General features: G+C 40.9%; 1 protein-coding gene across 1 annotated transcript; it reads right to left on the bottom strand.

The window, feature by feature from the left end:
* ago4 (argonaute RISC component 4) lies at positions 1-26,328 on the bottom strand. The gene is given in 20 exon segments (XM_073483416.1): positions 1-3,082; positions 4,576-4,775; positions 5,484-5,585; positions 5,697-5,831; positions 6,038-6,181; positions 6,714-6,803; positions 6,805-6,898; positions 7,237-7,396; positions 7,546-7,730; positions 8,951-9,084; positions 11,852-12,013; positions 12,854-12,973; positions 13,102-13,249; positions 13,413-13,500; positions 14,620-14,754; positions 15,706-15,842; positions 16,870-17,051; positions 17,613-17,733; positions 17,953-18,124; positions 26,253-26,328. Coding segments are annotated over 20 exon segments (2,637 nt in total). The 5' UTR covers positions 26,272-26,328; the 3' UTR covers positions 1-2,973.
* Positions 26,329-27,629: the final 1,301 nt, after the last annotated feature.

The following is a 27,629-nucleotide window of genomic DNA, read 5'->3' as shown; positions in this document are numbered from 1 at the left end:
AAAGGACAATACTCTGGCATGCAGGCGAGCAAAGTCTACATTTTGTTACTTTAAAGAAAATTGTCTAAAGCCTACATAACTATTCCACCAAATGCACATTCCCACTGATTGATACAAGCAAATAAAATAAACTAAAAATAACAAAAAAATAAAAAAAGTACAGAGACACAATTGCGAGAGTAGACCAACAACCACAATGAGTAGAATTATAGCTTTGTTTTTCCACATTTGAAAACTAGAACTGGGTTAATATTGCTTCGCAATGTTACAAAACAGGGAGTGATCACTGATCTGACTGGAGTTTAATATTGTGAAGGATATAAAACAAATCATTCCCCGTTAGAGATGCCAGATGAATATTCAATCACAGCCCGTTTGGCTTGGTAAAACTAGTGCACATTTTAAAAATTGATCTGCAAAGAGTAAAACTTATTGCATGCAATGCCTCGACGACACCCTCCCAATCCCCCCTGACGCTCTTCACTTCCTGCTTCTCTGTTCCCCGATGCCAACGTCCACGCCTCCAACAGGCAGGTGCTCAAACTCATTTCATAGTAAACCTGTTGCTTTACGGGTGGTTTATTACAAAAGGGCTTCCACTGAGCTGTCCCCCCCTGATGAGGCGTGCACGTCGACCTCTTCCTCCAAACTCTCCCTCCAACACCAGGGGGCACCATTTGTGCAACTGCCACCAGATTTCATGGTGACAGTGTGCCGAGTGTTTGTACAGGGGGTCCACGGGCAGTGCTTATGCTTATTGTCAATTCATTTAATCCAGTGTTAAAAATGCATAAAAATATGAAACAAACACCGTCAAATAGCAGAGACTTTAAGATGGGTATACTTCAAATACACACAGAGGAATAGAAACCATTATTTAAAAAGTCTAAAAATTCAACTCATTGCCTTTCGCAGACCGCTTTTTAACCAATCCCTTAATCTAGTTTCACTCTGATTACAATCCCTGATTGTCTCCATCTATCTGATCAAAACCACCTGAGTGATATAACACAGCGGCAGATCTGTCCTACCAGTCGGAGTGCTACACAATACCTCGAAACCTACAGAGGAAGCATGAATTCATCCATCCTGGGGCCTACTTCTCCTTCTCACCATTAACCAGAATGCTACAAAAAAAAAATGTTCCAACCCAAAGCTCTAACCCCGTTAAACCTGCAGCTCAACAACTGAAGTCTATTCCTGAAGTCGCACTAGTAACTATAACTGGCTTTGCTGCCAACCGTAAAATTTCATCACAATAGTAACAACATTGACAACAACGATAACAACAACAACAACATCAATGGTAAACTACTAATTCTAAACAACAGTTTTTTTTTTTAAGATAACCACAAAACATCTTATATTAAACTTTTACAAATCTGCTTTGTTGATTCGTATGTATAAATGCATAAAGGTACGAGAGATTGAGAGTGCCCTCTGTTGCTTGCCTAGCGTCCCGGGTCAGTGCAATGAATTGGCCAGTATTAACAAGGGAGACCTCAAAAAACTACGTTGGTTTCCGGCCCTTGAAACTACTACAAAAAGAAAACAAAACAAAAAAAACAAAAAGAAAAGCAACGTCCAGCCGTGTCATCATATAATCTTTCAGATAATCAGGTCCAAAGAAAAATAAGATCCTGCTTTTCACACAGAAAGCATGGCTGATAAGACCATGCTCTGCGTTTAATGCCTTAGCCTTTTAACAGGTCCCAATGCTGAGCCAGTCACAGGCCAGACCACGGTTACTACTGCTACACATCAGACCTGACTTCACTTACACTTGAAATGATTTAAATCACCTTTGTTCTGGGATTGAACGATGTTCTGAGGCACAAAGGTGCAAATCCCACCAATCTTACGCTCGCAGTGAAATGTAATTCAAAACATTTCAATTTATAAGCAAACCAGGACTGCTACAAATACCCACACCAGCCTCCATGAGGCCCGTTTAAGTCATATGTCTCAAAGTTGCTCTATAGATGTAAATATATGCTTATATGTACTGTATGTGTGAATATAAAAACAACAAATCTGAGGCATTTACAGCAGTTATCTCCTTGATTTCCCTTTACAATTCAGTGGCCTGCCATGAAACACATGCGCACACACAAACACACTCTCATACAGCAGTACATGTATATACAGAGATGCTCACACGCACGCACACACACATACACACGTACACACACACTCACATTCACTCACTCACAAAGACTTGCGTATTCTTCGCTATGATGGGAGGAAAGTAGTTATGGGCATGACACCCAGGTCACCTCGCTTGTAAAAGACGGTAAAGGAGAAAAAGTTAAAACACACGCTCATAAAAAGGAAAATATATATATATGTATATATATATCATTCTCAAAAGGTCGACACCCCTCCGTCTCTTTTCCTGTAGAGTTCCCTCCCCACCACCCAATAAACCCAAGACCTTGTGACAGATTTTGCCCAAAGGGGCTTTGAGGTAAAAGTAGATAAGAGTCCTGCTTAGCTGGGAGAGCTAAAGAGCTGCGCTGACACAGACTGTGCCAATCCACTCCCTTGCTCAGTGTATCTTACAAACACAAGAGTGCAGACATTCAAATAGAAAAAAACTTAAAATAATGGCTCAACTTGTAGTATGTGTGTATGGTTTGTTTTTTTCTTTTTTGTACACTGGAAACCCTCAGGGTTCGCAGTGCTGGATTGCTGGTTTGAAAGGCGGCTCAATTGGGAACGCTGGTTGGAGATTGTTCCTTTAAAAACAAAAACCTGCTGGACGTCGGAACGCAGCAGATTTTTCCCGTCCAAGAGCCGCTTTGGTGCAGATTCAGAAAATGAGTAGAGTGAGTGTGAAGAGAAAGAGACAGACTACAAGGAGAGAGAGATGTCAAGGAAGAGGAGAGAGAGAGAGAGAGACTGGCAAATAAGAGATAAAAAGACAGAGAGAAAAGGGAATCCGCGGGTGGACTGGCTGACGTGCTCGCGAGCTCAGGCGAAGTACATGGTGTGCTGGGTATCATAGTGGATCTGAACTGCCTTGGCCAACGCCTGGGGGTCCCGGCCGTTACTTTGACCCGACACGTGGCTGCCTTCAGCACTGTGAGACAGAGAAAGGCAGAGTTTACTTTGACTGTCAGGGATGATATCACATCACAAAAATGCAGGAAATAGAGGGTGCAGGGATGAAAACAGGAATCATGAGCTGTGTTCTGGTGGGTAAGTGGTTTAGTCTCTCGCCTCTGGAAACACGTGCCTCTACTGGCCTTTTCTTATTTTATATTATCACTTTTTTAAAATAAAGTGCTTTGCTGAGACAAAAAGAATAGACCAGAAACTCAGTTCAACAACCAAATCCAAACCAGAATACAGTACACATTTATTTTTAACTACAAATGACAAAGAGGGTCTTTTAAAAAGGGCAATCCTGGTATTTTTAGACCCAGTCATATTGCCACATATTTTGTTGTCCAAACTTTGAATAAGATCCTTTTTGATGAACCAGAAACAGCTGCTGTAACATTCTGTTCAAAGCCACCAGACTCCATTCACAAAAATATCATTTTTTACCTCTCGGAACACAGAAGCTGCCAAGTTGAAACATTTGAAAGACCAGCGTGTGGGATTTAGTGGCATCCATTTCTAAATATGGATCGTATTTTCACATATTTTGGTGTCTAAATGACTAATATGTACAAAAGGTTTTGGAACCGGTTCAGTAGACTGGCTGCAACATAATCCTTGAGGACAAAAGCGCCTGTCATAGTAGGTCTACTAAATGTGCTTGTTTTTGCCACCGACAGCCTCACATTGTTATTTCAAGTGTCTGACAACATTATGGAAAGGATCACCGCAGAGATATCACTAACAGATATGTATCACTGTACAAAGCCACCAGACTCCATTGACAAAAATAGTAATTTTGACTTCTCAGAACTCAGGAGTTGGAAAGCAAAGTTGCATTTCAATTCTTATAAAGTCGAAACATTTAACCGACTAGTGTGGGATTTTTTTGCCAATATCTTTAGATTTGGGTCCTAAATATTTTGGTGTCTGAATGGCTTATGGGAACCAAAGAAAATTGGCCAAGAAGTTCACCTTAGTCGGCAGCCACAAAACCCGCTGCAATGGCTACAACACGACCGCAAACCGCCACTGACAGATTCAGACTATTATTCCGAGTATCTGACAGCTTTATGGAAAGGATCCCTAATGGGATAGTCCTCTTTGTTAAGGAATAAAATCCTTTTTGTTTAACCAGAAACAGCTGTTGTATCGCTCTCTCTAAAACCACCAGACTCCATTAACAAAAACGTTATTTCTAACCACATTGAACACATCAGTTGCTTGTCTACCGCTGTCTCAATCAGTTTGTTTGTGTTATTGTGCGACTTCTGTGTTTTAAATAGTAAGTTATGCTTGAAGTTATGCTAAACTTATGTGTTACGACACCAAAGGCACACAATTGGTGTTGGTTTAATTCCTGACAGCTGTGACAACACAACTCTCTGGCTTTGGTCCAACTCAGGTACAGACAGGCTATGTCAATTGTCTCCCTTGAACTGAACCCACAGATTCCCGGTGCTGCCTCACCTGTCGTGGTCTTTGTCCACCAGGTGATAGCGGGCTCGGAAAGCCACTAGCCTGGCGTAGTAGGCCGGTGCTGGGATGGAGACGGAGCGCGTGCAGCGGACGTAGGTGTGGCACAGCTGGTAGGTGAGGAGCTGCAGTTCATCGGCAGTGAAACAGTTGTCATCCCACAGGACGTGGTAGTGGGAGGGACGACTGGTTCCCTGAGAGGAGAAGGAACACAACATGTTCTTATTTCTAAATCATGCCATGTGCACTATATTTACTTGATGACACATACAACCTCCATCTTCTGATTTTTTTCCAGAAATAGACAGTGGTTCTTTTCAGATACAGCACATGATGTTTTAATTCTCCCTTTTCAGAACACTACTAGCCAATTCACAATAGCTAAATGCACTGCTCGTTGGCTAAACTGACAAACCAGCATGAGGCATGTTTCATCGGTCTTAATTTCTTTTTATAACCAGGAAGTCCTATATTTTTAAGGGCAGTATCAAGCTCACCAGTACACAAGTTTGGACAGAAAATTTCTTATGACCAAACTTAAGAGCAAGAACCAAATGCTGAAATGTGCACAAACCACTCCAAGTGTCTGTTTTCACTTTTTACAGCCATCTTTTAAATTTTATTGAAAAGAGCTTGTGGTCAGAGTCTCACTTTAAATAACAGCCAAAAATAGGTCAATGAAGCATCCAAACCATGCCATTTAGTGTCATTACCCATCATTATCACTGTAACCATGGAGCAAAATTGCTGTACCCTTGAGGACAATCTCCACTGAAATAATGAGTTGTGACCATAATTTCTATATTTTGGTGTGCAAATCTGCCAGAGACTTGGAGAGCTGGGGTGGGAAAAGTAAGATTTAACCCTCATCTCTGACAAGTGTGTGAGCGTGAATCTCTCACCTGAATTCCAGCATGGCTGCACAGGTAGAAGTCGAACTCGGACGGGTGTGTGATGGTGCTGTCCACTGTAGTGCCTGCTGGGACGTTACCGCTCTTACCAACCTGCAGACGGTGATCAATAAGATAATAACTGTTAAGACTCGCACAGTACAGTCTCGTACAATAGAAGGTGGTTAAATACCACACATCATAGTGGAGTGAACTCCTACTGACCCTCTCAGCTTTGTCCGAGCAGAACAGACGAGTGTGGTGGCGTTTCTGAACCACTATATAGGTGATGCCCGGCCTGTAATCCTCCTCCAGACTGATGCAGGCCTTCCTGATGGCTATCAGCTCCGGCCACGCAACCTGATAGATACAATACAAAAAACATATATTAATTTAATTTGATCATTTGTAGACTCATTTTTAAGTTGAAGTTTTGAAAGACTCCTCTCATAATGAACCACAGCTGCTACTCCATCCTAGTAGATCACAAAATGGCAACATTTTTGCCGAAACAAGATACAAATAAGCACAAAAACAACTGGTAGAAATTTGCCAGATTGTCTCACCTGTTTCATTTGTCCCTCTGACACGCCCCCACGGTAATAGATGATTCGTGTAGGCTTGAAGCGTGTGGACTTGTAGAACTGGATGAGCAGCTCTCGCACCATGTTGGTCAGGTCTTGGATTACCTCCTGGCTGAAGAGTTGCTCCTGGAACAGGACAATAACAACTGATGTAGACTCAAAAAACAGGAGGGAACTATTAATAGAAAACTAAAGTTCAATGGTCCATCAGAATTTTGGATAAGATCTGTCCACAAAGTCTAAAACAGTGGTGGAATTTAAGTATTTTTAAAGTAATTGAGTATTTCCATTTTATGCTATTTTATACATGTACTACATTACAATTCATAATAATGAGTACTTTTACTTTTGGTAGTTAAATTGTATTTTGATGCCAATACTTTGAACTTTTACTTGCAACAAAGTATTTATATGCTGTAGTAATATTACTTTAAGTTCAGTATTAAAAAAAAGAAAGAACATCTTCCACCTCTGTCCAAAACTGACATCAATTAGTATTATAAATTTAATAAGTGGCATTAAATAACTTAATTACTCTAAATATTGCGCACTGGATCACGTCAAATTGATGCATTGATCTGATTCTAAATGAGTTACCCAATTAATACAAGTACAAATTCACAGTTTGTCAATAGAAGGAAAATTTAAATGTACTTACAGTCGATGTCACCTGTGACATGTCCTGCCTGGATGTTTGGACACGCACAGTGGCGCAGTAACGGCTGGGGTGGCCGTCCATGCTGCCCACCCACCGCAGCAATGGACGGCTTCTTCCCGTCACCCGCTGGAGGATGTGTGACATCTGCACCCAGGAAGATGACAGGCTGCTGGAACACAGACGGCCTGAACCACAAACAGGACACACAAAAGAAAGAAAAGAGACTTTACACCACAGGCTTGTGCATCATAATTCTTATTCCGTCAACAACAGCACGACTATGAAGAAAATTACGTGAGAAAAAAGATCCAAGATCATTAAACAAAATTAATTCCTATAAAATACATTTTTTTTATGAAACTGTGCAGATCATGACTTTAACTTTTACTGTTCTTTACCACATGATTACCAGAGGACTATTTGTACTCAGAAAACATCCGACCAATCTACACCATTCAAAGCCAAGAAGCATTCCAGACTCTCTTCTGGACTGCAGTGGAGAAATAACAAAATCCACTCTGACCTCTGATGAGGCACCAGGACATTGTTGATGCCTCCCAGCTTGGCGTTGATCTTGAGGCACAGGTTGGAGAGGGTCTGAGGGGACGTCTTCACTACGTTCTTCACCTGCACACACTGGGTTGCCATGCCAAGGAGAGTATCCCCCACCCGCTTTACCTCAGCTGCAGACGAAAACGGACACGAACAAAGATTAAGATCAGAAATAATTGAGTTTAAAATTTGAATTCCTACACATGTAACCCTCTTCCTTTCATTGTCATGTCTAAAAAGCTTTAACCTTTTTGCTCATTCACTATTATGGATTTCTTACCATAGACTGGTGTTTTGCCAGGCAGGATGACCACAATCAGCTGCAGACCTACATAAGACATTTTGAGGTGTTTGAACATGGGCTCCACGCTGTCAGCTCCTTGGGCGTATTTACAGAAACATGGCTGGCCTTGAATGGGCATCCCAGCATCTTTGGAGATCTTTCGTAGCTGGTCAGTGAAGCTCCTATTGAAAAATCATTAGAAATCAGCAGCATAAATGTGAGTAGCAACATCTAATCAAATTAAATGTAAAGTGGGATCAAAAGATTTATTCAACATATGCAAGCCCATTGTAACTACAGGTACCGCAATGTCTACAGCCTCACTAACTGCTTTGTGAGGGTACACTGATATTTTGAAGCTATTTTTAACCTTTTAAGATGGAGTACCATGTCCCAACCACCAAATGGCAGACCCCCAAAGCCTTGTCCTCAATTCCATCTGATTCTTGTATCTCTTTGTCATTTTGAGATATGGCATCATAAATTCAAAACAGCAGAGGAAAGAGGAGATGCACCAAATCCCTCTGGAATAACTCTTGAATCCTCAGAAATCTCAGAAAACCAGACAGGAAATATAATTATTTTTCAGCTAAATAAGATTTGGACATTTTTCTTGGTTATTTTTTTTTCCCGTATGACAACACATCTGTCGACTGACTTAATGCACCACAGGGTATATTCTGCCTTTTTAGATTCTGCCTTATTTTGTGTGTTTTATTTAAAACTTAGTTTTATGAAACAGCAATATTAAAATGGTCTTCAAATTGTATCTAAATGTAGGCAAAATAATCAGAATATAGCCTTTGGTGCAAAACGTCCACTGTGTTTTTCTCAGAATAAGTGGATGCAACAGTCACGTTTTATACCGCTGATAGATGGTGTCCAGTGCAGTGAACATTTACGCAACTACTTCAAAATATCTATTGTAATGTTAATGTCATGATTTTTCACGTTTAAAACATAGTTCGATGTGTTTGCATGCTAACGTGCTAATTGGCACATCTGAGGCTGATGTGCGTGTCACTAGTTTTGCACGTATTCAATCATAAACTCAAGTATTGTACAAATTCTAAATATGTACGATTTGGCTAGAAGAAAATTTAAGAGATCACCAAAGTTATTCCTGAGGAGGACATGAATGTCAGAACCAAATATCATTACAATCCATTTAATATTTACTGGTCACTCAAAACCACAAGTGTGGACCTCAGGGTGGAAGCTAGAGGAAATGTCAGGGGATCACGAAAGTCAGTAGGATACATCATCCAACAACAAGGAACATATTCAATACTTGAAGACATTTCAGTTTGGTGGGACCGACATTAGCATCCCTGGAGCCACAGCGTCACTTTCTCTCATCCTTCTTAAGTACATACTCAAAACAATTGATGCCACAACTCACTTGAGCAGGTCCTCTCGACATTGTTTCTGTGGAGCGAAGCAGGCCACAGCCCAGACCTTGATCTCGATGCCGGCATAGAACTGCTTCCCTCTCATGTCCCACACGCCCTGGTTGGGCGTGGCCACGGTTTTATTCTGCGGAGAGAGTCCCTACTCTCTTAGTCAACCCCCCGATTGGATGAGCCAATACAAAAGGTAGTACAGCCCTACACCTTTGATTTTTCTACCATATACAGTCAAACACAATGCCTACAAAGATCAAATTCTACACACAGAGAAGCTTCAAAGTGGTCACTATGTAATGATGTTCTGTACATTAAATAGTTATCTTAACTGGATGTACACAGTCTATGCTCAGCATTGTGGAGACTTCTTTAAAAATAACGCTCTTTCACATAAATATTCTGGGTTTTATAGCTTCCCGTATCAGGAGTCCTGACATGAACAACGAACAAGTCTAGTGTATCTATTCAAAAGGCACATCATTAGGTGAGTGCTCCCACTCCCTCGAGTGTGGTTGTGAATACAAATTCAAAGAGCAGTGGCTTTCAATTAAGTTAACGAGATTTTCCAAAGGCCATTAGGAGCTTTTATTCTCTAAAACAAGTGACCACAATGAACTACCTGAGAGCTGGACGCAAAGAAACGTTAAAAGCGTCTGTCTCATTATAAGATTGTCTCAAGTAAAAAAAACTTCAATATGATCACAGTTTCATGACTTACAGGTTGCCAGCAATATGAAAACCTCATCACAACGCATGCTACATTTGAAATAGACTGCTGCTTTTCCCATCTCACATTTATATAAATACTTTGGTGTAGTTTTATGTCCACAAACATCAGCATGCCATTTTAAAATGGAAGGTGTGTTTGCATTCGAGTCATTCAAATGGGAAAAGCTTGCAGTCTACAATTAAAGGCATTTCAGTGGAAGCCGATTAGACCCGATATCCCAGCAGGCATGTGGCCAAACCTTTCAGAGAGAGAGTGTTGTTGTGATAGGATCTTGGGTAAATTAACCAACGTATAGTTCAGGGAGCCAATAAAGGGATTTAAGCTTGGCACTGGCACATAAGAGCATTTCAGTGAAGCACAATCGTAAATGAAGCAGAGCGTATAAGAAAAGCTGCCCCATACACTGAACCAAATTTCCCCACAGGGATCATTAAAGTTTCATCTTATCCTTGCAGAATCATTCGCTGCCTCTGAATGGGGTGTTTTATTTCAGCACCTGTGGTATTTATATTAACCTTTTCAATTTCAGATGAGAGATAAAGTCACATTCACTCCACAGGCTTTAAAAGTTAGTAATTCAGACAGGTTTAACATTAATGCTGGGTGGCTCCGAGTCTTATCGTCCTCCTGTTCGCAACACATTCACTCTTCCCCCCTTACACAATCCTTGAATCCCAAATCAGCTTCTTATGCGCAACAACCACACTGTAATGTAGAAGTAAAAGGCATGTATTTATGTAAAAGAAATTTCAATAAAGGCTGAAAAAAATGCACCCAGTTACGTCTTCTCTTGACAAGTTGGGTGCAAATGATTTTCTTTCAGATCCTGCTCAAAAATCCTCCGTAGGCACCATCCAATCAGATTTCTCTAAACAGCTGATTTGAGATTCAGAGGGTGAATCTCAGCAGTCTGGAGTGACTTGACTCCTCATCTCAAATTCCTCCACTAACACTGTACTGCTCTACTGAATACAACAGTTGAAAGGCCGAGCTTTCATCTATGTGTGCTCACATATTTCGCACTTAGAAGATGTGTCAGTGAAGGAAGAGTATTTAAAGAGATGCACTTTACAGACCACAGAGATTCACTGCAGGGTTATAAGACGGGGCAAGTTCCAGGTCTTATAGGTGTCCACATATTCAAGTTAAATGCTACATCCAGTCAGCACCTCAATTAACAGATTTAAATCGTTATAGAGTTGCAAAATCAGAAGAGTTGTAGTTCTGTACTTGTTTTTCCCAAACACTCAAAATACCCATGAGCCTCAGCCACTGTTGCTAGGGAGAAGAAGCCAGTCAGAGGCAAAAATCAGAGTTGTTCAAAACGCTTTGTTGGTGCATCCGAGAGCAAAACGCTGCTTCATAGATGCTCAATTAATCTAAAATTAACGTGCAATTCCTTTAAGTTGATTGTAATGTCAGAATTCGATTGGATGTTTCATGCAGAAATGCACCTTGGGAGTTGTGGTTAATACATGGTTAGTTATCTTCAGAGCCCTTCAGTAGAGAGAGTCACGACAATGGAAGTTCAAAATGCAGATTGTCACATGATTCACAGAGACTTCAGATAGTTCCAAGAAGTTCTAAGTGGGCAATTTAAATGCATGAATACAGAGAAACAGAAGTACAATGTTTGGCAGTGTGTAGTTAGTACTGCTGGTATTTGCAGCTAACTCTCTCTCCTCAAGTATCTGCAACTTTCTTTTAAAAGCAACCAGATATTTTCTAACACATTGGTTCATCTGTGTGTTTTTATTTTGTTTGTTTTCCTACCAATATGTATATATTTTGTCTTTTAACATGTCAGAAGTAAACATGCTCCAAAATCTTCTATACTGATGACTCAACCGTGGGAATGTGATTTCCATCTGAGCCGTAGAATCTCAAACTATGAGTCATCTAATATGGTGTATGGGGAACACGAATGGGACTTTTGTTTCGCAACCAAAAAAAGGTGCCCAAAATACCTCCTCCCACTTTGCAACTCTACATCATTTAGTCAAAAAGCGTGAGCTCAAACAGCAACCGTTTTCAATCTCAAATTTGCTCAGAAGTCAACCTGCATCTTGCCCCAATGTCCCAGCATTCACTCTGTGATGCCCTCCACCCTGTGCGACCCCAGTTTGGCTTGCGCCCCCAAAAGTGCAGCCCATCCCCAAGTACTCACCCTGCCACAGTCCCTTCCTGTGTCTGTACTCACCCGGCCCCCATATTGTAGCATGGGTGCCGGGAGAACACGGCCCGTCACCTCTGTCATGTCATTGTGCACCACAATGCCAAACTCCTTCAGGTAAGGGTCCGGGCCCCCGACCATGCTGTTACTTTTGACCTGAGGAGGAGAAGGTAAAGGGCAGATGAAGAAATTAGAATTGTAAAGAAAGGAATGAGGCAAAAATGGGACTGAGCGTACAATCTAACCATTGAGCTTTTCACCCCATTATCACCAGACTCCCTTACAAATCGTGTGATTTTAAGAGCTGCTGAGGGAGAGCAAGCTTTGTGAAACAGCTATGGCAAATTCTAAATCATTCACGCATTCTTGTAAATTCGGCATTAAATTCAATGCATTCAGTTTTTTCTTTCCATATAAAAAGTCTCAGTGTGTTCGGGCAACGCTGTACCAGCCTGCCTGCTCCGTGTCAAAGTGTGTCTTACCTCCCAACACACTGTTTTAACTGATTTGACCATTTACACTAAATTTATGAAAGAAGACAACATTTTACCAATATTAACTAACTAATACAGACCACTTCTTTGTTGTCTGTTGAGAAAGTCCCCACACTCCCTTAAAAAAACACTCAATTTTGAGATTTGCAGCGTTAGGAGAAACTTTATAATCTTTGTGAAGCGCTGTCTACAGCACATTCTTAACAATTTGGGCCGTCTTGTTAATTCAGCAAATGTTATACATGAAGATATGTATTTTGTTGTGTATAAAATGTTGTATCTCTTTGTTTCAATGATTTATCTGTATATTTGCATATAGATCTGGGAAGTGATATCCGATCACTTCCCACTTCCCAATCAAGAGGACACTCGAGACGCATGTTGAGACCAATGTAATGCCAGGTGTGATTTGATGGATTTAAAGCTGTGATGGAAATACCAAATGTGGACAGCCTACCAGTTGCCTTTCTTACCACCACCCCAAGACGGAAACAGCACTCACCAGTCTGCTGATCTCTTCCTGTCTGTCGGGGGCTGAGCGAGCTGTAGCTTTGATCATGGTGGATGTCTGGTTGTCTGTCAGTTTTTTGATACAGCGTTGGCCGGCTACTATGTTACAGACCTACAGGAAAAGCAGAGGAAACATTTCATTAAGTAAAAGGAGATGAAAAGGGATTTTTTTTGTCTAAAAAAAAAAAAAAAAAAAACTAAAATAACGATTTTCAAGCATCAAAACAGCCTCTTTCTCACCTCCAGGGGAAGGTAGGTGTGCTTCTGTTCTTGCCCTACTTGCAGGCAGGGTAAATGTGGATACTTGAGCTGTAGATTGTACTTCTGCTTGAAATACTGAGCTACTGTGCACTCCATGGCTTGGCCGTTCTCAAGCTGTAAGGGGAACCTGTGAAGAAATGGAAAGTGTGGGCGAAATGTGTGCAAAACAAAAAAGGAAAACACGACCAAAGCTGGGTTAATTGTTTAAAAGCTTATGTTGTGACTTTTTTTACATACATTGTATTGCTGACACAAGAGGGTGAACAAACTGATGAGTAAATGGCACTTACGTTTGGTGGCTGGCAGGTCGGCGCGTTACATTGCACACACGGTACTTCCTCTTCATTTGACCACAGTGTGTGACCTCAACTTTCAAGCCTGTTTAAAAACATGCAAGAAAGAGTGTGATGAAGCAGTTACATTTTATGACCAACTGCAATCTCATATTTTGACATCATTAAATTTAGCGGATTAAAATTGCACTCTTCCATTACTTTACGGACATTTTTGAGAACTGTGATAAAGTTAAATGCTGACAAGGCAAGCCAATTGTGTACAGGGTGTTTCAGCTCTGCAGTTTCCCCTTCACGTTTGTCACAACCCGTCTCAAAACGCAGACTAAAAACAGACGTGAGAGAGCGTACAAGTGTCAAAGGAAACGTACAGTCTGGTTCAAATCTGAAAAATGCCATTCAGTCTTACAAGGTTATCTGGAGGTTCTTTGTGTAACAGAACTGAAGAAGACAAACAGACTGGAGCTGCTTGGAATAAAAAAAATCTCCTGCATTTAAAAATTGAGCTATGAAAAAAGCACAGGTCTACTGAGGAGATCCCTCATGAATACTTGTCTGAATCTCATGGTCATATTTTCTTATTTGAGACAGCCTAGTTTCTGTTCAAAAAGGCAGAAACACAATCCTGCAGTGTGCTGCATTGATGTAGAAATGCAGGGTTCCTGCACCCTTTCAACCGTCCAATTCAAGTACTTTTCAAGAATTTTCAAGCTTTACCAACACCTTAGAGCTGAGGAAAATTATATATGTATGTACATATACACTCAAAATGATTCATGAACCTTTTCGAACATTTTCAAGGTGCATTTTCAAGCTTTTGCAGCACATGAGTTTCATGTTTCATGCTATAAAACCTGGCCAAGCCAATACAAAACAATCACTCAAACAGGTGATTATTATGAATTGAATGGGGTGAAGTACATTTCAACCTTGAAACCACATTAAAATTCAAGCATTTTCAAGGATTTCCAGCACCCTTACAAACCCTGTGTATGTGCAGTGGGTATCCAGCAGTGGGTGTAGATTCTTTAGTTCTTACAACATGCATGAGCCCTCAGGCCAACACCTTTCTGTAATCTCTCTGGTGAATCTGATACACAGTGACTCACAGACTTTGTGTATCTAATGTGTGCATGTCTGTTAATGTTGGTCCAGCTTTACTGGTTGTTAAATGTCAACATTACTGCTGGTATTGAGTGCTCACCTCTTATTTCCTTGGTGAACTTGACACGCTGGGAGTCGGTTAGGGGTTTGGTCTGTTCGTTGATGTTCTGTATATCCAGCACCTCGCACATGAACTCTATCACAGGCTGAGCGCGGTAGAAAGCTGTTGCTGACACTGAGGGGTACAAAAGATGTGATATTATTCAGCAAATCAGTCGCGTAGAATAATACGTAAAAACAAGCCAATGAGGCTGAAGCAGTGACAAAAGGAGGTTTAAAGCACCTTCTTGAAGCCATAATGAAAGTCCTGATCTCATCAGCAGCTGCTATCAAATGCTAAAAAAACTTTCCAGATGACAAACTTGGTCTTGTCAATATCAGTGGATACAAACAAAGTATGAAAACCATTTCAGTCCAGATAACACGTGAGATGTTGTGTTTATTAATCATATCACAGTAAGTTCCTGTCTCTGATAGAATAAGAAAAAAAAAAATGTTTTGGTCTTTGTGTTAAGAGGACAGTTTAACTACTGCTTCACTCTTGGATTAAGGAACTTGCTTAGCACAGGAACACCTTGTGAAATACTGAGTTTTACAATTTCAACTGACTTAACTGCTGTCTAGACAAAAGGCAAACCCAGTCCTGCACTGACCAACATATGCATTGTTGGGGATATTTTGTTTCAGGTACAGGAGAGACTATACAATCCTGGAAGTTTGATTTGATTAATAGATAGGAGTTTAAAGGCTTATCAAATTCCATAACTTGGCTTGGTTTATAATATTTCAGCATGAGGGAGGAATCTGATATCTCTGAGGCAATCATCTTATCCTTGATAGCAACGATCGTGAGATTGACAGCAGGAAAGAAGTGCAGCAAAAGTTGAGACAGGTTCAAGTTTTTTTTGGCTGGACAAAGATCAGGTTCTGAAGAAATGTATCAACTGTTAAAGTCTTGACAAAGAAGGGTGCAGCAGATGGTGTAAATAAAACTGTTTTTCACAGCATTAAGACATAATTTTTTTTAATCATTTAACACCCACAATAAATATCAGCCTGATGCAGAAAAATTAACGTGAATGTAATAAATCACAGCTGAAGTCGATCAGCTCCAATCAAGTCTTACCATCGATGTTGAGCATCATGTTCCACATGGCGGGACGGACAGACTGATGGAAACCAAACCAAACCTCCCTGCCTCCACCCAGAGGATGGTAATAGCCCTCCGGAGGGGAGAAGAATGAACGCCCGACTGGAGTATACCTGTGGACAAAAAAAACACGGCAGACGAATAAGGGACTCAAATAATCACCACTCAAAGCACCTCGATTCTTGAAATGTCAAGTCCTGCAATGGGTCACAAATGGCGAGGTTTGGATCGTGTAATCTATTTGTCTCCTTTTACCGTAGTTGTAGTAAAAATATAGCGTCAGACAGTGGCAGCGATGAGGATCTTATGACTTTGGAAGAGGTAGAGGAAGGTAGAGTTACTTTTAAAAACCTCTATAATCTGTCTGTTTGCCTTTCCACACTTTAAGGCCGTTTCATTTAGGGAGAAATGAGCCATCAAGTTTCCAGCGAGCACTTTAGGATTCCAAGTTAACAAGCATAGCCCTCCTGTTTGTACACCAGACTTCATTCAAATATCTGTTTGTTTTACACTGTTGTGCTTACCAGCTGGAAGAACATATTCCACGGATTGTCTGTTAAGATCTTAGACAATTAAGCTGATTAAGATGGTTACATGTTGCAATTAATCCACGGTTCACACGCAAGCTGATCCATAAGGATAAGGGATCAACTACAGTCCGTTCCGTTACACCACTTGTCCACAAGATTATTTTTTTTTATAAATCAGCCAATTTATGATACAAGTCAGTTTTAGAACGTTTTTAGACAGCGAAAGCACAGGAGGAACACTTTAGTGACAGATTTCAAGTTTGTCAGACTTCAAACCTTTTATGTTATTCACAGTCCATTAAATAGTCTAAACCCATTAAAAAAAGCTATCAATTTGTTGGTGTGATGTGATATCCAAATTAATTTAGAGATGGACACAGATAAGTCAGGAATGCCGTGTCTTTTGGTTCAGCTGTTGCGAGTGTTGCACTACAAAAGTCGCTGGACCAAAGTAAGGCATCAAACACTGCAATTATATTGTGCAATAAGATTTGATCAGGGTGACACAAGACAGCAGGAAATTGAGAAATACAGACAAATAAAAAATGAAAAGCAATAACTGTCAACAGATGTGCATTTGTGAAGAGGCAGAAGTGATGAGTGTCGGTACCTCATGGAAGGCAGATGCCGTGTGATGACATCCAGAGCCTGAACGGAGTCTTCAGGGACCTCGTTAAGGTGACCTGAAAGAGCTTCGAGCAGCATCTGAAGACTGACCACAGACACCCACTGCAAAGACACCTTGAACGTCTGATCTTTCCCCTCGCCAGGCAGGGTCACCTCCAGATCCACCTGGAGGGATTGAAGAACAGAGATAAGCAATAAATACTTAATGGATAAGTTGATTTTGGAGAAGAAGAGCAGCACAGAAAGAGTCATTGATGAGTCAGTTTGTCTTTTAAATGACAAAAGATGAGTCAGCATCAAGAGGCCAAAAACTGGGGGAAAATTGCTTAATTCTGATGTTAAACTCGATTACTGTACAAGCAGCAATGTGAATGAAAGTCTTTATAACCATGAGTTTTTAATCATGCAATTAAGGTTTTTGCCATGAATGCAGATCTTTTTTTTTTTAAACAAAGTAGGCATAGTTGTTTTTATATTACTCTAAATTAAACTAGGAAAAGGTTTAAATAATTATTTCACTATGAAACACCCTGACACTTAACAGATAACAGAATTGCTCTCCTAAAATTAAGTTGTCAAATGCCAACTATTGCTCCTTTTATGAATCCATTATAGCTCGTTCCTTCTCCAACATGACAAAAACATTTACAGATCGTTTAAGAAGACACACAAATTAATCTGCATACATGCTGATGACACAAAAGGTCACATATTTGAAATACCAACCCTGTCTCTTCCAATTGGCAGTGGATGTGCTGTGTACATGTTCCTCTTCCCGTCGTAGCCAGGCTGTCGGTCTCCAAAGATCTGCATCTTGAAGTGCCGCACCATGGTGTCCACCACTTCCCTAGAAGACGGAGACAAAAGGATTGTAAACGAAAAACACAGAAACAAAAAGAGATGATGCAGTATAATTTTTCACATGTCCCTATTTACTAGTGTTTAAAACTTCTTGCACCGAGGAGAGTTTCTGCTTGGAGAGCATCAGCATTTTAATATCATTAACATCTTAGGCAAAGAAAAATACACATGTGCATTTTCTGCTCAAACCCATCGGTGGATTTACCTGTTGACCCTCCGAGGCCGTTTCTCAGGTTTGATGTCGATATCATAGTGATAGACATCAATCTTGGGAATCTGGACCTGGAAGTGGTTGGCAAGGAGCCGGATGGGTTTCCCCACCGTGCCGAGGCCGGGACGCCGCGGAGGCTGAAACAGAGAGGTCGGGGCAGGAGGGCCTGGAGAGAAAAGAGAGAGAGGAAAGTGATTGGACTGTTAAAATCTGACACAACAAGTACTTACTTAAATGACACGTGTGAATTACCACCACCTTAGAGTTTTTAAGTAGGAATTTACAACATATTGGCCCGATATTGGGAAGTTTATATTATCAAATTAGAGGAGCAGATAATATGAGCCCTGCATCTACACACTCTGAGGTATAGTAGGTGGTGGTATGCAGAAGACAGAAGAGCAACAATCGCAGCATGAGAGCCAAATGTGGTCGCAGGCGTGAACTTTTTTTTTTAAAGTTGCAGAGGAAGACGACACGATTGCAATGTGCACTACACATGTTCTACAGCAGTTCAGAAGAGGGAAGAAAGTCTACAAGTTTTCACAAATCTTATTAGAGCCTTTGCTCACTACAAACTAGCTTTTCTTACCCGCAGTTGTGATTAAACTACAGATTATAAACTGTTTTTCTAATAGAAAATGTGAAATTGAAAATTGAAAAAATAAAATCCATATCGTGCATCCCTAATTATAAGGGCATTTATTGACGTTGAAATACCAGTTACTACTTTATACAAGAATATCAGCAAATGTATTCATTTCAAAATGTGTGAATCATGCATTAGCCGCCGTCTTCCTCTCAGTCATCAGACTCTTTAAAGAAATTCATGGATTCTACACCCATCAAAAAAACAATCAAGCTTCAAATAAAGCATGTTTGGCGTTTAATTTTCATGTGAACAAAGGGGTGGCGCTTATCTTTGCATTACACGTCAAATCATATAGACTAATGTGCGCGGCGTAACGCCAAGCTTGTAGCAAACCATCTCATCAGTGACACCTGCTTGAATGCACTGAAATGGCCTCTCAGGCCCGCATACACTCTTTGATTGATACGCAACTCCGGCCCCTGACCTACATGGGTCAACAAGGGGCTGGCGAAACAATGACCTCCAATTATCTGTCGGTCCGCCCCCCAGCTCCACCCAGACACACGGGGCGCCCACCCCTCATGCGGAGACAAAGACCGAGCTCCTCTCAGACAGACAGCAGCAGGGCCATATGGAGGGGTGCCGCACAGAGTCTGGGATTACCGTTACACACAGTACACGCCACACACATGCATCTTACATAGGATACGCACGCGCATGTTCACAGGTAACCAAAGCAGGTGTGGTAGCATGAAAAGCAGCAGGCAATGGAGGAACGTAATGTTTTCCACCAGTTCAAAAGGACCTCAGGCTGCAACGGACCTCTCACATATCAACACTACTTATTGACATTGACATGGAGGGAAGAAGGCACTGTGATGGCTGCTCTGTCCGTCATATTTTACTTGATCTCTGAAAAAGAGTCAGAAAAATGCTCCAAGAAGAGCCATCTTTTCTCTGAATTACATCAGGACAAAAGCAGATTGAGCTCATAATCGAGGGGGAAAGAAGTCCATATTTAAATGAAATTAAAATAACATTGAGTTGGTGTTACTGACGGAGGTTGGAGGAGGCTGCTCAATGCTTTTGTCAACTGACAGCTAAGAGACTGTGGGGGTCCTCCTGAACTCCATGCACCCACACGCTCCAGTTAACAAGTGAAGCGCGAGAGCACGGACAATCGGGACCCTCCCCATCGCTTCCTGAAAACACGCTCCCTAACATGCCCTCATCTAGCCTGGGCCCCAAATCACCTCCCCTTCTCCCTGCTCCCCACTCCTCCTCCACCTCCACCACCACCTCCTCTATCATACAAATAAAGCTTTATTATACCATCATTCAGCTTTTCTGCACCAATATGTCTATGATACAGTTTCAAGCTACGTCTCATGAGAAGCTATTTGTTGCACGTCTGCTTCTCTTTGTCACGACTTGGATTAAAATCATCTGATGATTCAGTCCACTTTGTCCTACTGGCCTTGTTACTGATGGCAACAAAAGGCGTACCGAGTGTTCTACGCTGTGCTGCAAGCTGAACATTGTGTGTCTGTGTGTGTGTGTGTGTGTGTTTGTTATTCTACATTATGTCTCACAACCACAGTAAAGCATTTCAAGTGCACTGCAATTCAATAGCAATTCAAGTGCATGCATTTGTGCCTCCATTTTGGTGCACTGTGTTAATGGTGCGTGCCGTAAGCTTCGGAAGCAGGAAAATGTGTGTCTACATGAAACATTGTCCCGTTGTTTGTACAAGGGACGGACAAATAATTGGGATATAATACCACAACCGCCAACTATGATCACAACAATTACAACAAAAGTCGGGTCAAAACCTCTTTCATCCGATCTCAAAAGATGACAAGATTATTTCTGTTGCAACTAAAAATTGTTTTCATATCGATTAATACTGAAATTTGAACAACCAGCCAAAACCACCAAATATTAAGTTTATAAGGATATAAAAATCTGACAATAGCAGCAAATCCTCAACCTGACACAGCAGAGACCAGAGAACGTTTGGTATTTTTGCTCAAAAAAATGTCTTTGTTAAATTGCACTTAAGGCTATTTATTACCTTCTAAACCCCTTTTGAGGCAACTAAATTTAACTCTTTTTAAGACTTTAAGACCTGCAGATACCCTCTGTATTTGACTTTTTCTGTTCATTTAGTGATTTTAGATTGTGTTCAATCATGAAGGAATCTCTACTTTTCGTATTTAATGTCCTCTTAGTAGCCAGCAGATCTGCACCACATCAACAAACCAAGAGAGCATTGTAGCCAATGTACGCAGATGGGACCAATTACTTTGAGCAACGTATTGTTAACAATGTAACGTGACTAATAGCCAACAACATGGCGTCAACCATCTTTAATGCAGTATTCTGTTTTAATGGTACAAATGGAGAAAATCATAGGCTCTCTCAAAAGCTGGCTATGGTCTACAGGCCATTTCAAAATTGAGAACACAGAGTGCATTTTAAATTGTGGATCATGATTGAGATTAAATAGATCGTGATACTGCTTTCTGGCCTGATCGCCCACCCCTAATGTGTGAGAGGCTCAGCGTGTTCGAGTTCTTCCTCTCCCACTTTCACCAGAGCGGTACCTATATATAAACCTCCTCAGCTGCCACACTACTACACTTAGCAATGTGTGTGTCTCAACATGAGATGCCTGGACCCATCTTTCCCTCCACAAACCGTCTACTACTTACCACAGTCAACACCACAAACCACAAGGTTTTAATGGCTGCAGGTGACAATTATTTTCTCAATTAGCGGTATCCGTAAAATGTCCTTGAGAAAGTAGTCCTTGAGCCGAAGCTGGTGTCTTTAAATTGCCTCGTTTGTCTGACCAACAGCCAAAGAAAGCCAAAGTTATTCTGTTTACTATCACATAAGATGAAGAAAAGCAACACATTCCCACAAACGGGAAGCTGAAATGATTAATTTCATTAGCAAAATAGTTGCAGATTAACTTCCTGTCAATCAACTGCTCGATAAACAGACCAGTCCTTTCAGCACTAAATAAGTTTCTTCATTCAGCAATGTCTCAGTTATTTTATCCATGCAAACCAAAATGGCAACAAGTGAATTTGGGAATGGATACAAATATAATCAGCTGATTGAAGTGAAAGAACAAACAGTGGAAAAGATAAAAGCAGGGCTGCAACTAAGGATTATATTGATTAAAACATTTAGTCACACATCAAAAACAGTGAAGACAAGCCAAAGGCAACTTCTTCATGTGTCGTTTTGTTAGAGCAACAGTCTAAAACCCAAAGATATTCAGAAATAGAAAAAGAGAGGCTGAAATTAGAGAAAGGTTGGCATTTTACACTTTTTTTGCTTGTTATCAACTCATTGATTTATCTTTTTAGCTCTAACTAAATTACATCAAAACAAAATCTCGAAGCAAAAACCAACACGGACAGATACAGAAATAAGGAACAAGAGTAGGGCTTCGGTAAACATGAGGTCACTTCAGTATTTTGTACCGCCTCTCAGCAAAAAAAACCACTTGGCCTAAATTCATGTAAATGAGGATATTTTAGTGCCCCAACCTGGACAAGATGGTCTCAGGGAAGCGGGCATGAAAAATTAACGAAAAGCTCCTAATATGAGAAATTTCAAGAAAAATATCACATGACCTACCAACAACAGAGTACAACAGAAGGAAAGCTATAAATACGAGGATTTTTTTCATCTGAACGAATGTCACAAGTATATTTCATTGTTCTTTGTAAAACTTAAATGAAAAACGTATAATTTCTATGCAAATGGTTTGTTTTACACAGTCCTTGTCATGCATTATAAAAGTATGTGAGTCTTAAATATTGGCATGAAAAGTCTGATTTCTGACAGGAGAACTTATCAATAATACATTAAATAGAGCTACAATATCACACAAAGAGACCTGACACCGACTCATCAAATGTGGCATTTAGGCCCCAATTTAAACAACCCGTCTAACAAGCTTCCTCCGTAATTTTCTGCTTCTGCTCCAAGTGAGACAGAGCTGCATCTACTTTGAGTCACAGAGGAAGTGAAATTAGCTTTTCCTGGCACAGAAAATGACAGACGCACTGGAGGCCAACAAGTCTTTCTGCTCCTTAAGTAGTCCGAGTGTGTCGTCCAGCTTGGCTCCAACTGGACCACCAGCATCTTCACGGAGCAACACAACACGGCACAAAGATTATCACCTTCCTGATTTATCTCTTCACTGATCCAACGTTTTATAGCCATTAATATATCGTGAGCAGTGCACTCATATTCATAGTTAACGGTTTGCTACTCGTGCACTGTGGAGCCCACTAATGCTACGCGTGTCCCTGGTAACCACCGTGTGATCAAGCAGAGAGACAGCTGGGCTTAAGCTAAGCATGAGGATGATGGCTTGGCCTGGTGATGAGTCAGAGACAAACTGCACTGAGCAGGGAGCACACTGACGCCCACACCAGCAAATCACCTGGATTAAGGTACAACACTCGAGTGTGGAAAAGTAGAAGTACTGAGAAAGACCATTCACAAGGAGGGAATATCCCACCCTCAGTGTAGAGATTTTACACTCTCCAGGAGCAGCTCATTTTGACTTTTACAGCTGAGTTAAAGTACAACTCAAGCAATATTTCACCTGTGCCGTCCATGTTAATCAGCCAATGGATGCTTTTCACGACTGGCAGTACAGCTGATTGCTGAAATAACACACAACACACTGAGATCATCCTCAAACATTCCCAAATTTTCCTCCAGGATTTTGTCTTTTTTGCCCCCGTCTCTCTATATTCATTAAGTGGAGTCATGTATTTCAGGACGATCACGTATTTGTCACTGACGTTGAAACATTTACAACTCAAGTAGCCTCATCTTTGCCTCAGTTCACACCACCTAGAGTGAACTGAACTGAATTTACGTCTTTCCTGTGAAAATCTGTGTGCTAGAACTGCACAATTAATCAAAAATAATATGGAAATCGCTAAATGTTCAAGTGCAACATCAAAGTTTTGATAAAAGGGTAAAAGGTGTGACGAAGAAGTATTACACTGAGGTCCTGGAGTGCTGCACAGATGCCCTGCACCACAAAACTTGTTCTCCAGATGAAAGAAAACATGTTTGTTTGGTAAAGACACCATAAGATATCACATCATCATGTTTTTAACAGATTTTTTCAGTGGAAACTACGTACAAATGATAATGCTCACCAATTGTGAACCATATTGCAATATCTGTCAAAATAATGGCATTTGTTTTGCCATATCGTGCCGCTCTAATTTGTGCCAACTATGGCATATCATTGGCTGATATTGGCCTATCAAAGATATATCTGTATAGGTTTTTTATGTTGCCCGTTATGCACTGATATTTACAATTTTATTTTACAGAAAAAGATACCTGGGGTGGTTCAAATTTCCAGTTAGGTGTACAGTTTCAGCGCCCTGATATTATCTCTAGAACCCAACCGATATGCAGTTTTTGGAGTCAATGTCAACACCGATATTAGGGAGTAAAACATTCGATATATCGATTGATACACACGACGATATATGTAACAACTGCAGAATATTTCAACGTTTAACAATAAGCTTAATTGTCGAAGCTGAAATCAGTGAACTGAAACAGTGTTAAACTTTAAAATATCCTGCCTTTGTTGCGCATCTTTGTCACAAGTGTTTGATAACAACATTTGAGGGATTACTACAAAAAAAAGTGCGTTTATCGGCCAATATCCATATCAGAAGTTTTCACTCCCTCAAATCGGCCCCAAAACTTGACTATTGGTTGGGCTCTAGTGCCAACTGTTTGCATCTGAACACCACTTCAACAGTCGCACCTCATGAATTGATAAAGAATGAAAACAACCACTCAAACAAGCTTCTTTGTGAACACCCTCCGCTTTCATCACAACCTTCGGGGGGCTCCGCTTTAAGATTTCCAGCCACAATGAAGTCATAAACAATGTGTGTGTGCGTGTGTGTGTCTAAAGAAATCCCCTAACCATAGGAAGCTGTCAAATGCACTTTTTAAATTAAGAATTGCAATGTGAAGACTTATACAGGATTGGATTGTATGTATAGTTTCTCTATCAGGTTTTAAAAAAGCAATACAACAACAGTTTCCTGATGCTACTCTACTGACTGAAGAGCTGAAACTGCAGGATCTTGTTCGTCAGCTAGAAATCACTTAATACAGCTGTTGCACAAGACTCTCATGAAGATGCATGCTACTGCAGGCCAATTATGAGCGTAAAAGGCCTTGACATTGGTACCGGACGACACAAAAACCACCCTATTTATCATTATCGAAGTCTGCAATCTCAAAACCGCATCCACATTTATTAAAAGCATTCGTGAAAACCAGGTAGTATCAGGTAAAATTGGCCACATAGCAGCTGCTGTCATCAAGGTTTACACTGATTAAGTGTGACAATAAGGCAGTCTTGGCTCATACACACACACACCTGTGGATGGTTGTACAATATTGTCATCTCCAATCATTCCCCTGGACTCACACACATCATCATGCATATGCTCGACATTTATTTTTAATACTGCAGCTGAGCAAATGCCCCCCTTAAATAATGCATCTACGTTTTTCCTAATGTCACCACCTTTGTTTTCTAGAGCATGTGTGTGTGGACTCAACACACACACACAAAAAACAACTGCTTCACCGATTCCTCTGCAAGCTGCATTCAATTACACGTGTGTGTAAAGGCGCATTTCACAAATATAATGCAGGAAAAGCGAGGTAAACACACATTTTTTGCGTGCTGTAACAACACAAAGGCATCGTATCAGTGGGTGTACAGGTGTGTGGCGGACTCCCCCCCTCCGCGTGCTTTAATCACCACATCGCTGCAATATAAGTGCCTTTGTTATCATATAGGAGATGGATAATATGAAGCTGGCCCGCAAAAAAATCTGATCGATAAAAAGCGCCATTCATCCCTGCGGAAGCCTCACACACACACACACGCGCGCGCGCGCATGAAAAACAGCCACAAAACACGCACGTACCGCTCGTTAAAACGCCACTAACATGTGTTTTTATCGGCGTTTATTTTGTTGTTTTTTTCCCACCCATCGCCTGTCATTCTTGGACGAGGGGCAGCCCCGAGGAGACGCGCTGTTCCTGATGGCGATGGTACAAATTTAAAAAAAAAAAAAAAAGGTGCCTCAGCTTTGACACAGGTGCGATGTTTTGTCAAATTTCGACAGAAAATGTGCGATGTCGGCGTCGAAACGAGCTCGAAGTAATGCGGTTTAAAACGAGAAAGAAAAAAAAAAACACGTCGCGAACAAACATCAACGTAAACACACCACGACGCGGAAGGAAGGAAGGAGGAAGGACGGTCCTAGTTAAATCCCCACTCACACAATGCCAGCCCCGACACGACGAGGCTGTGCGTGCTTCCGATAAATAAAACCGCGCAGACATGACCGGAGACCCGATTAAAACCCCGACCGTCCGCGTAGAGTCGCAAAACGTGGCTTCCCGCTCGGTGTAAATACACTTACACACGCACGCAAACACACACACACGGGCTGGGCCTCGGTTTGTTTTCCCGTCAGGACGTGGAGGCCTCGCTGGAAGCCGCGGCCCCCAGTGAAGCGTCGCATTGGCGCACACGCGCCCCACACACGGCTCGCTCTCCCCGCTGCCGCTCGCTGCTGCTGCCTTTTTTTTTTTTTAAATGTCTTACCGGGTCCGAGCGCTTCCATGGCCGAGGCCTCTCTCTCCGTCTCTGTCCCGGCCTGGCGGCTCCGTACCGACGCTGAAATTGGGGGCGGTATCGCGAAGCTTAAAGTGGCTAATTTAAGAAAAGGGAATATAGATAGATGCGTGGATGACTGCTGACTGGACTGACTGACCTGAGCTACCGCCGCTGCTGCTGGTTCTGGGGATTTGTAAGTGCGCATGCGCCAGTTAGAAGCCTAGGAGCCCGCTGTGCGCATGCGTAATTTGCTGTACCGCACTGGTAGATCAAATTTTAATGATCGCAGTCGGCGGGGGGGGGGGGGGGGGGGGGCGGTGCCTACTGCATATTAGTGACGGGACACAGTGGAAATGATCATGAAAGCACTTAAATCATACATCAGTGGGGGTCATTAATACATTAACAACCATTATTGTAATTCATTTTTTTTAATGTAATGACATTTATTGATGTTTGTGATACAAATAAGCTGAAAGAAACATGTTTTCCCACAGAAACAAACCTGACCACCCACACAGCTGGGCAGGAGGAGGAGGAGGATGTAGTGGGAGACATTTTCTGTCAGCTAAAGACAAGAAGTTGATGGAAATTTAGCCTTAAATAATTATGAGATAAAATTGTGAAGTATGTTTTGACTTTTTATCTCATAATTTTTGACTTTCTACCTCATAAGTGACTTATTATATCATGTGACTTTTTATCTAAAAGATAATAATAATAAAACAAATGAAAAAAACGTCTTTTCCTACAGAACCCAGACCGCCCACACAGTTGAGCAGTTCAGAGGAGGAGGATGTTGTGGAAGACCTTTTCTGTCAGACAAAGACAAAAAGTTGATGAAAAATTAAGCCTTGATTAAAGAATATATATACACACACACACACATATATATATATATATATATATATATATATATATATATATATATATATATATATATTTATATATATATATATTCCCACAGTGAGGCAGAATTAACAAATAAAAAGTCATTCAAATTTTATGATTAGATACATTTTGACTTTTTATCTAATAATGTGAATTTTTACCTAATTATTTTGACATTTCATCTCAAAACTGTGACTTGTTACCTCATACTTTCGACTTTTTATCTCATAATTTTGACTGCTTGCATCAGAATTTCGACTTTTTTCTTCATAATTTTGACTTTCTATCTCAGAATTTTGACTGAAATTTTCTTCATTAATCTTAGATTTAATCTTTTTTTTCTTTAACTTAGTTACAAACTATTCTAACTCCAACTCTACAACCTGTAGATTGATCAATTTACAGAAAACATACTGTAATTGTGTAGTAAGATGCTTAGCGGTGGTGACATTTAAATCATGTGACCATAATGTA

The sequence above is a fragment of the Pagrus major genome, chromosome 16 (genome assembly GCF_040436345.1).
Source record: "Pagrus major chromosome 16, Pma_NU_1.0".
Lineage (NCBI taxonomy): Eukaryota > Metazoa > Chordata > Actinopteri > Spariformes > Sparidae > Pagrus > Pagrus major.
The sequence above is the reverse complement of the archived record's forward strand: the minus strand, read 5'-3'. Positions and strand labels throughout refer to the sequence as shown.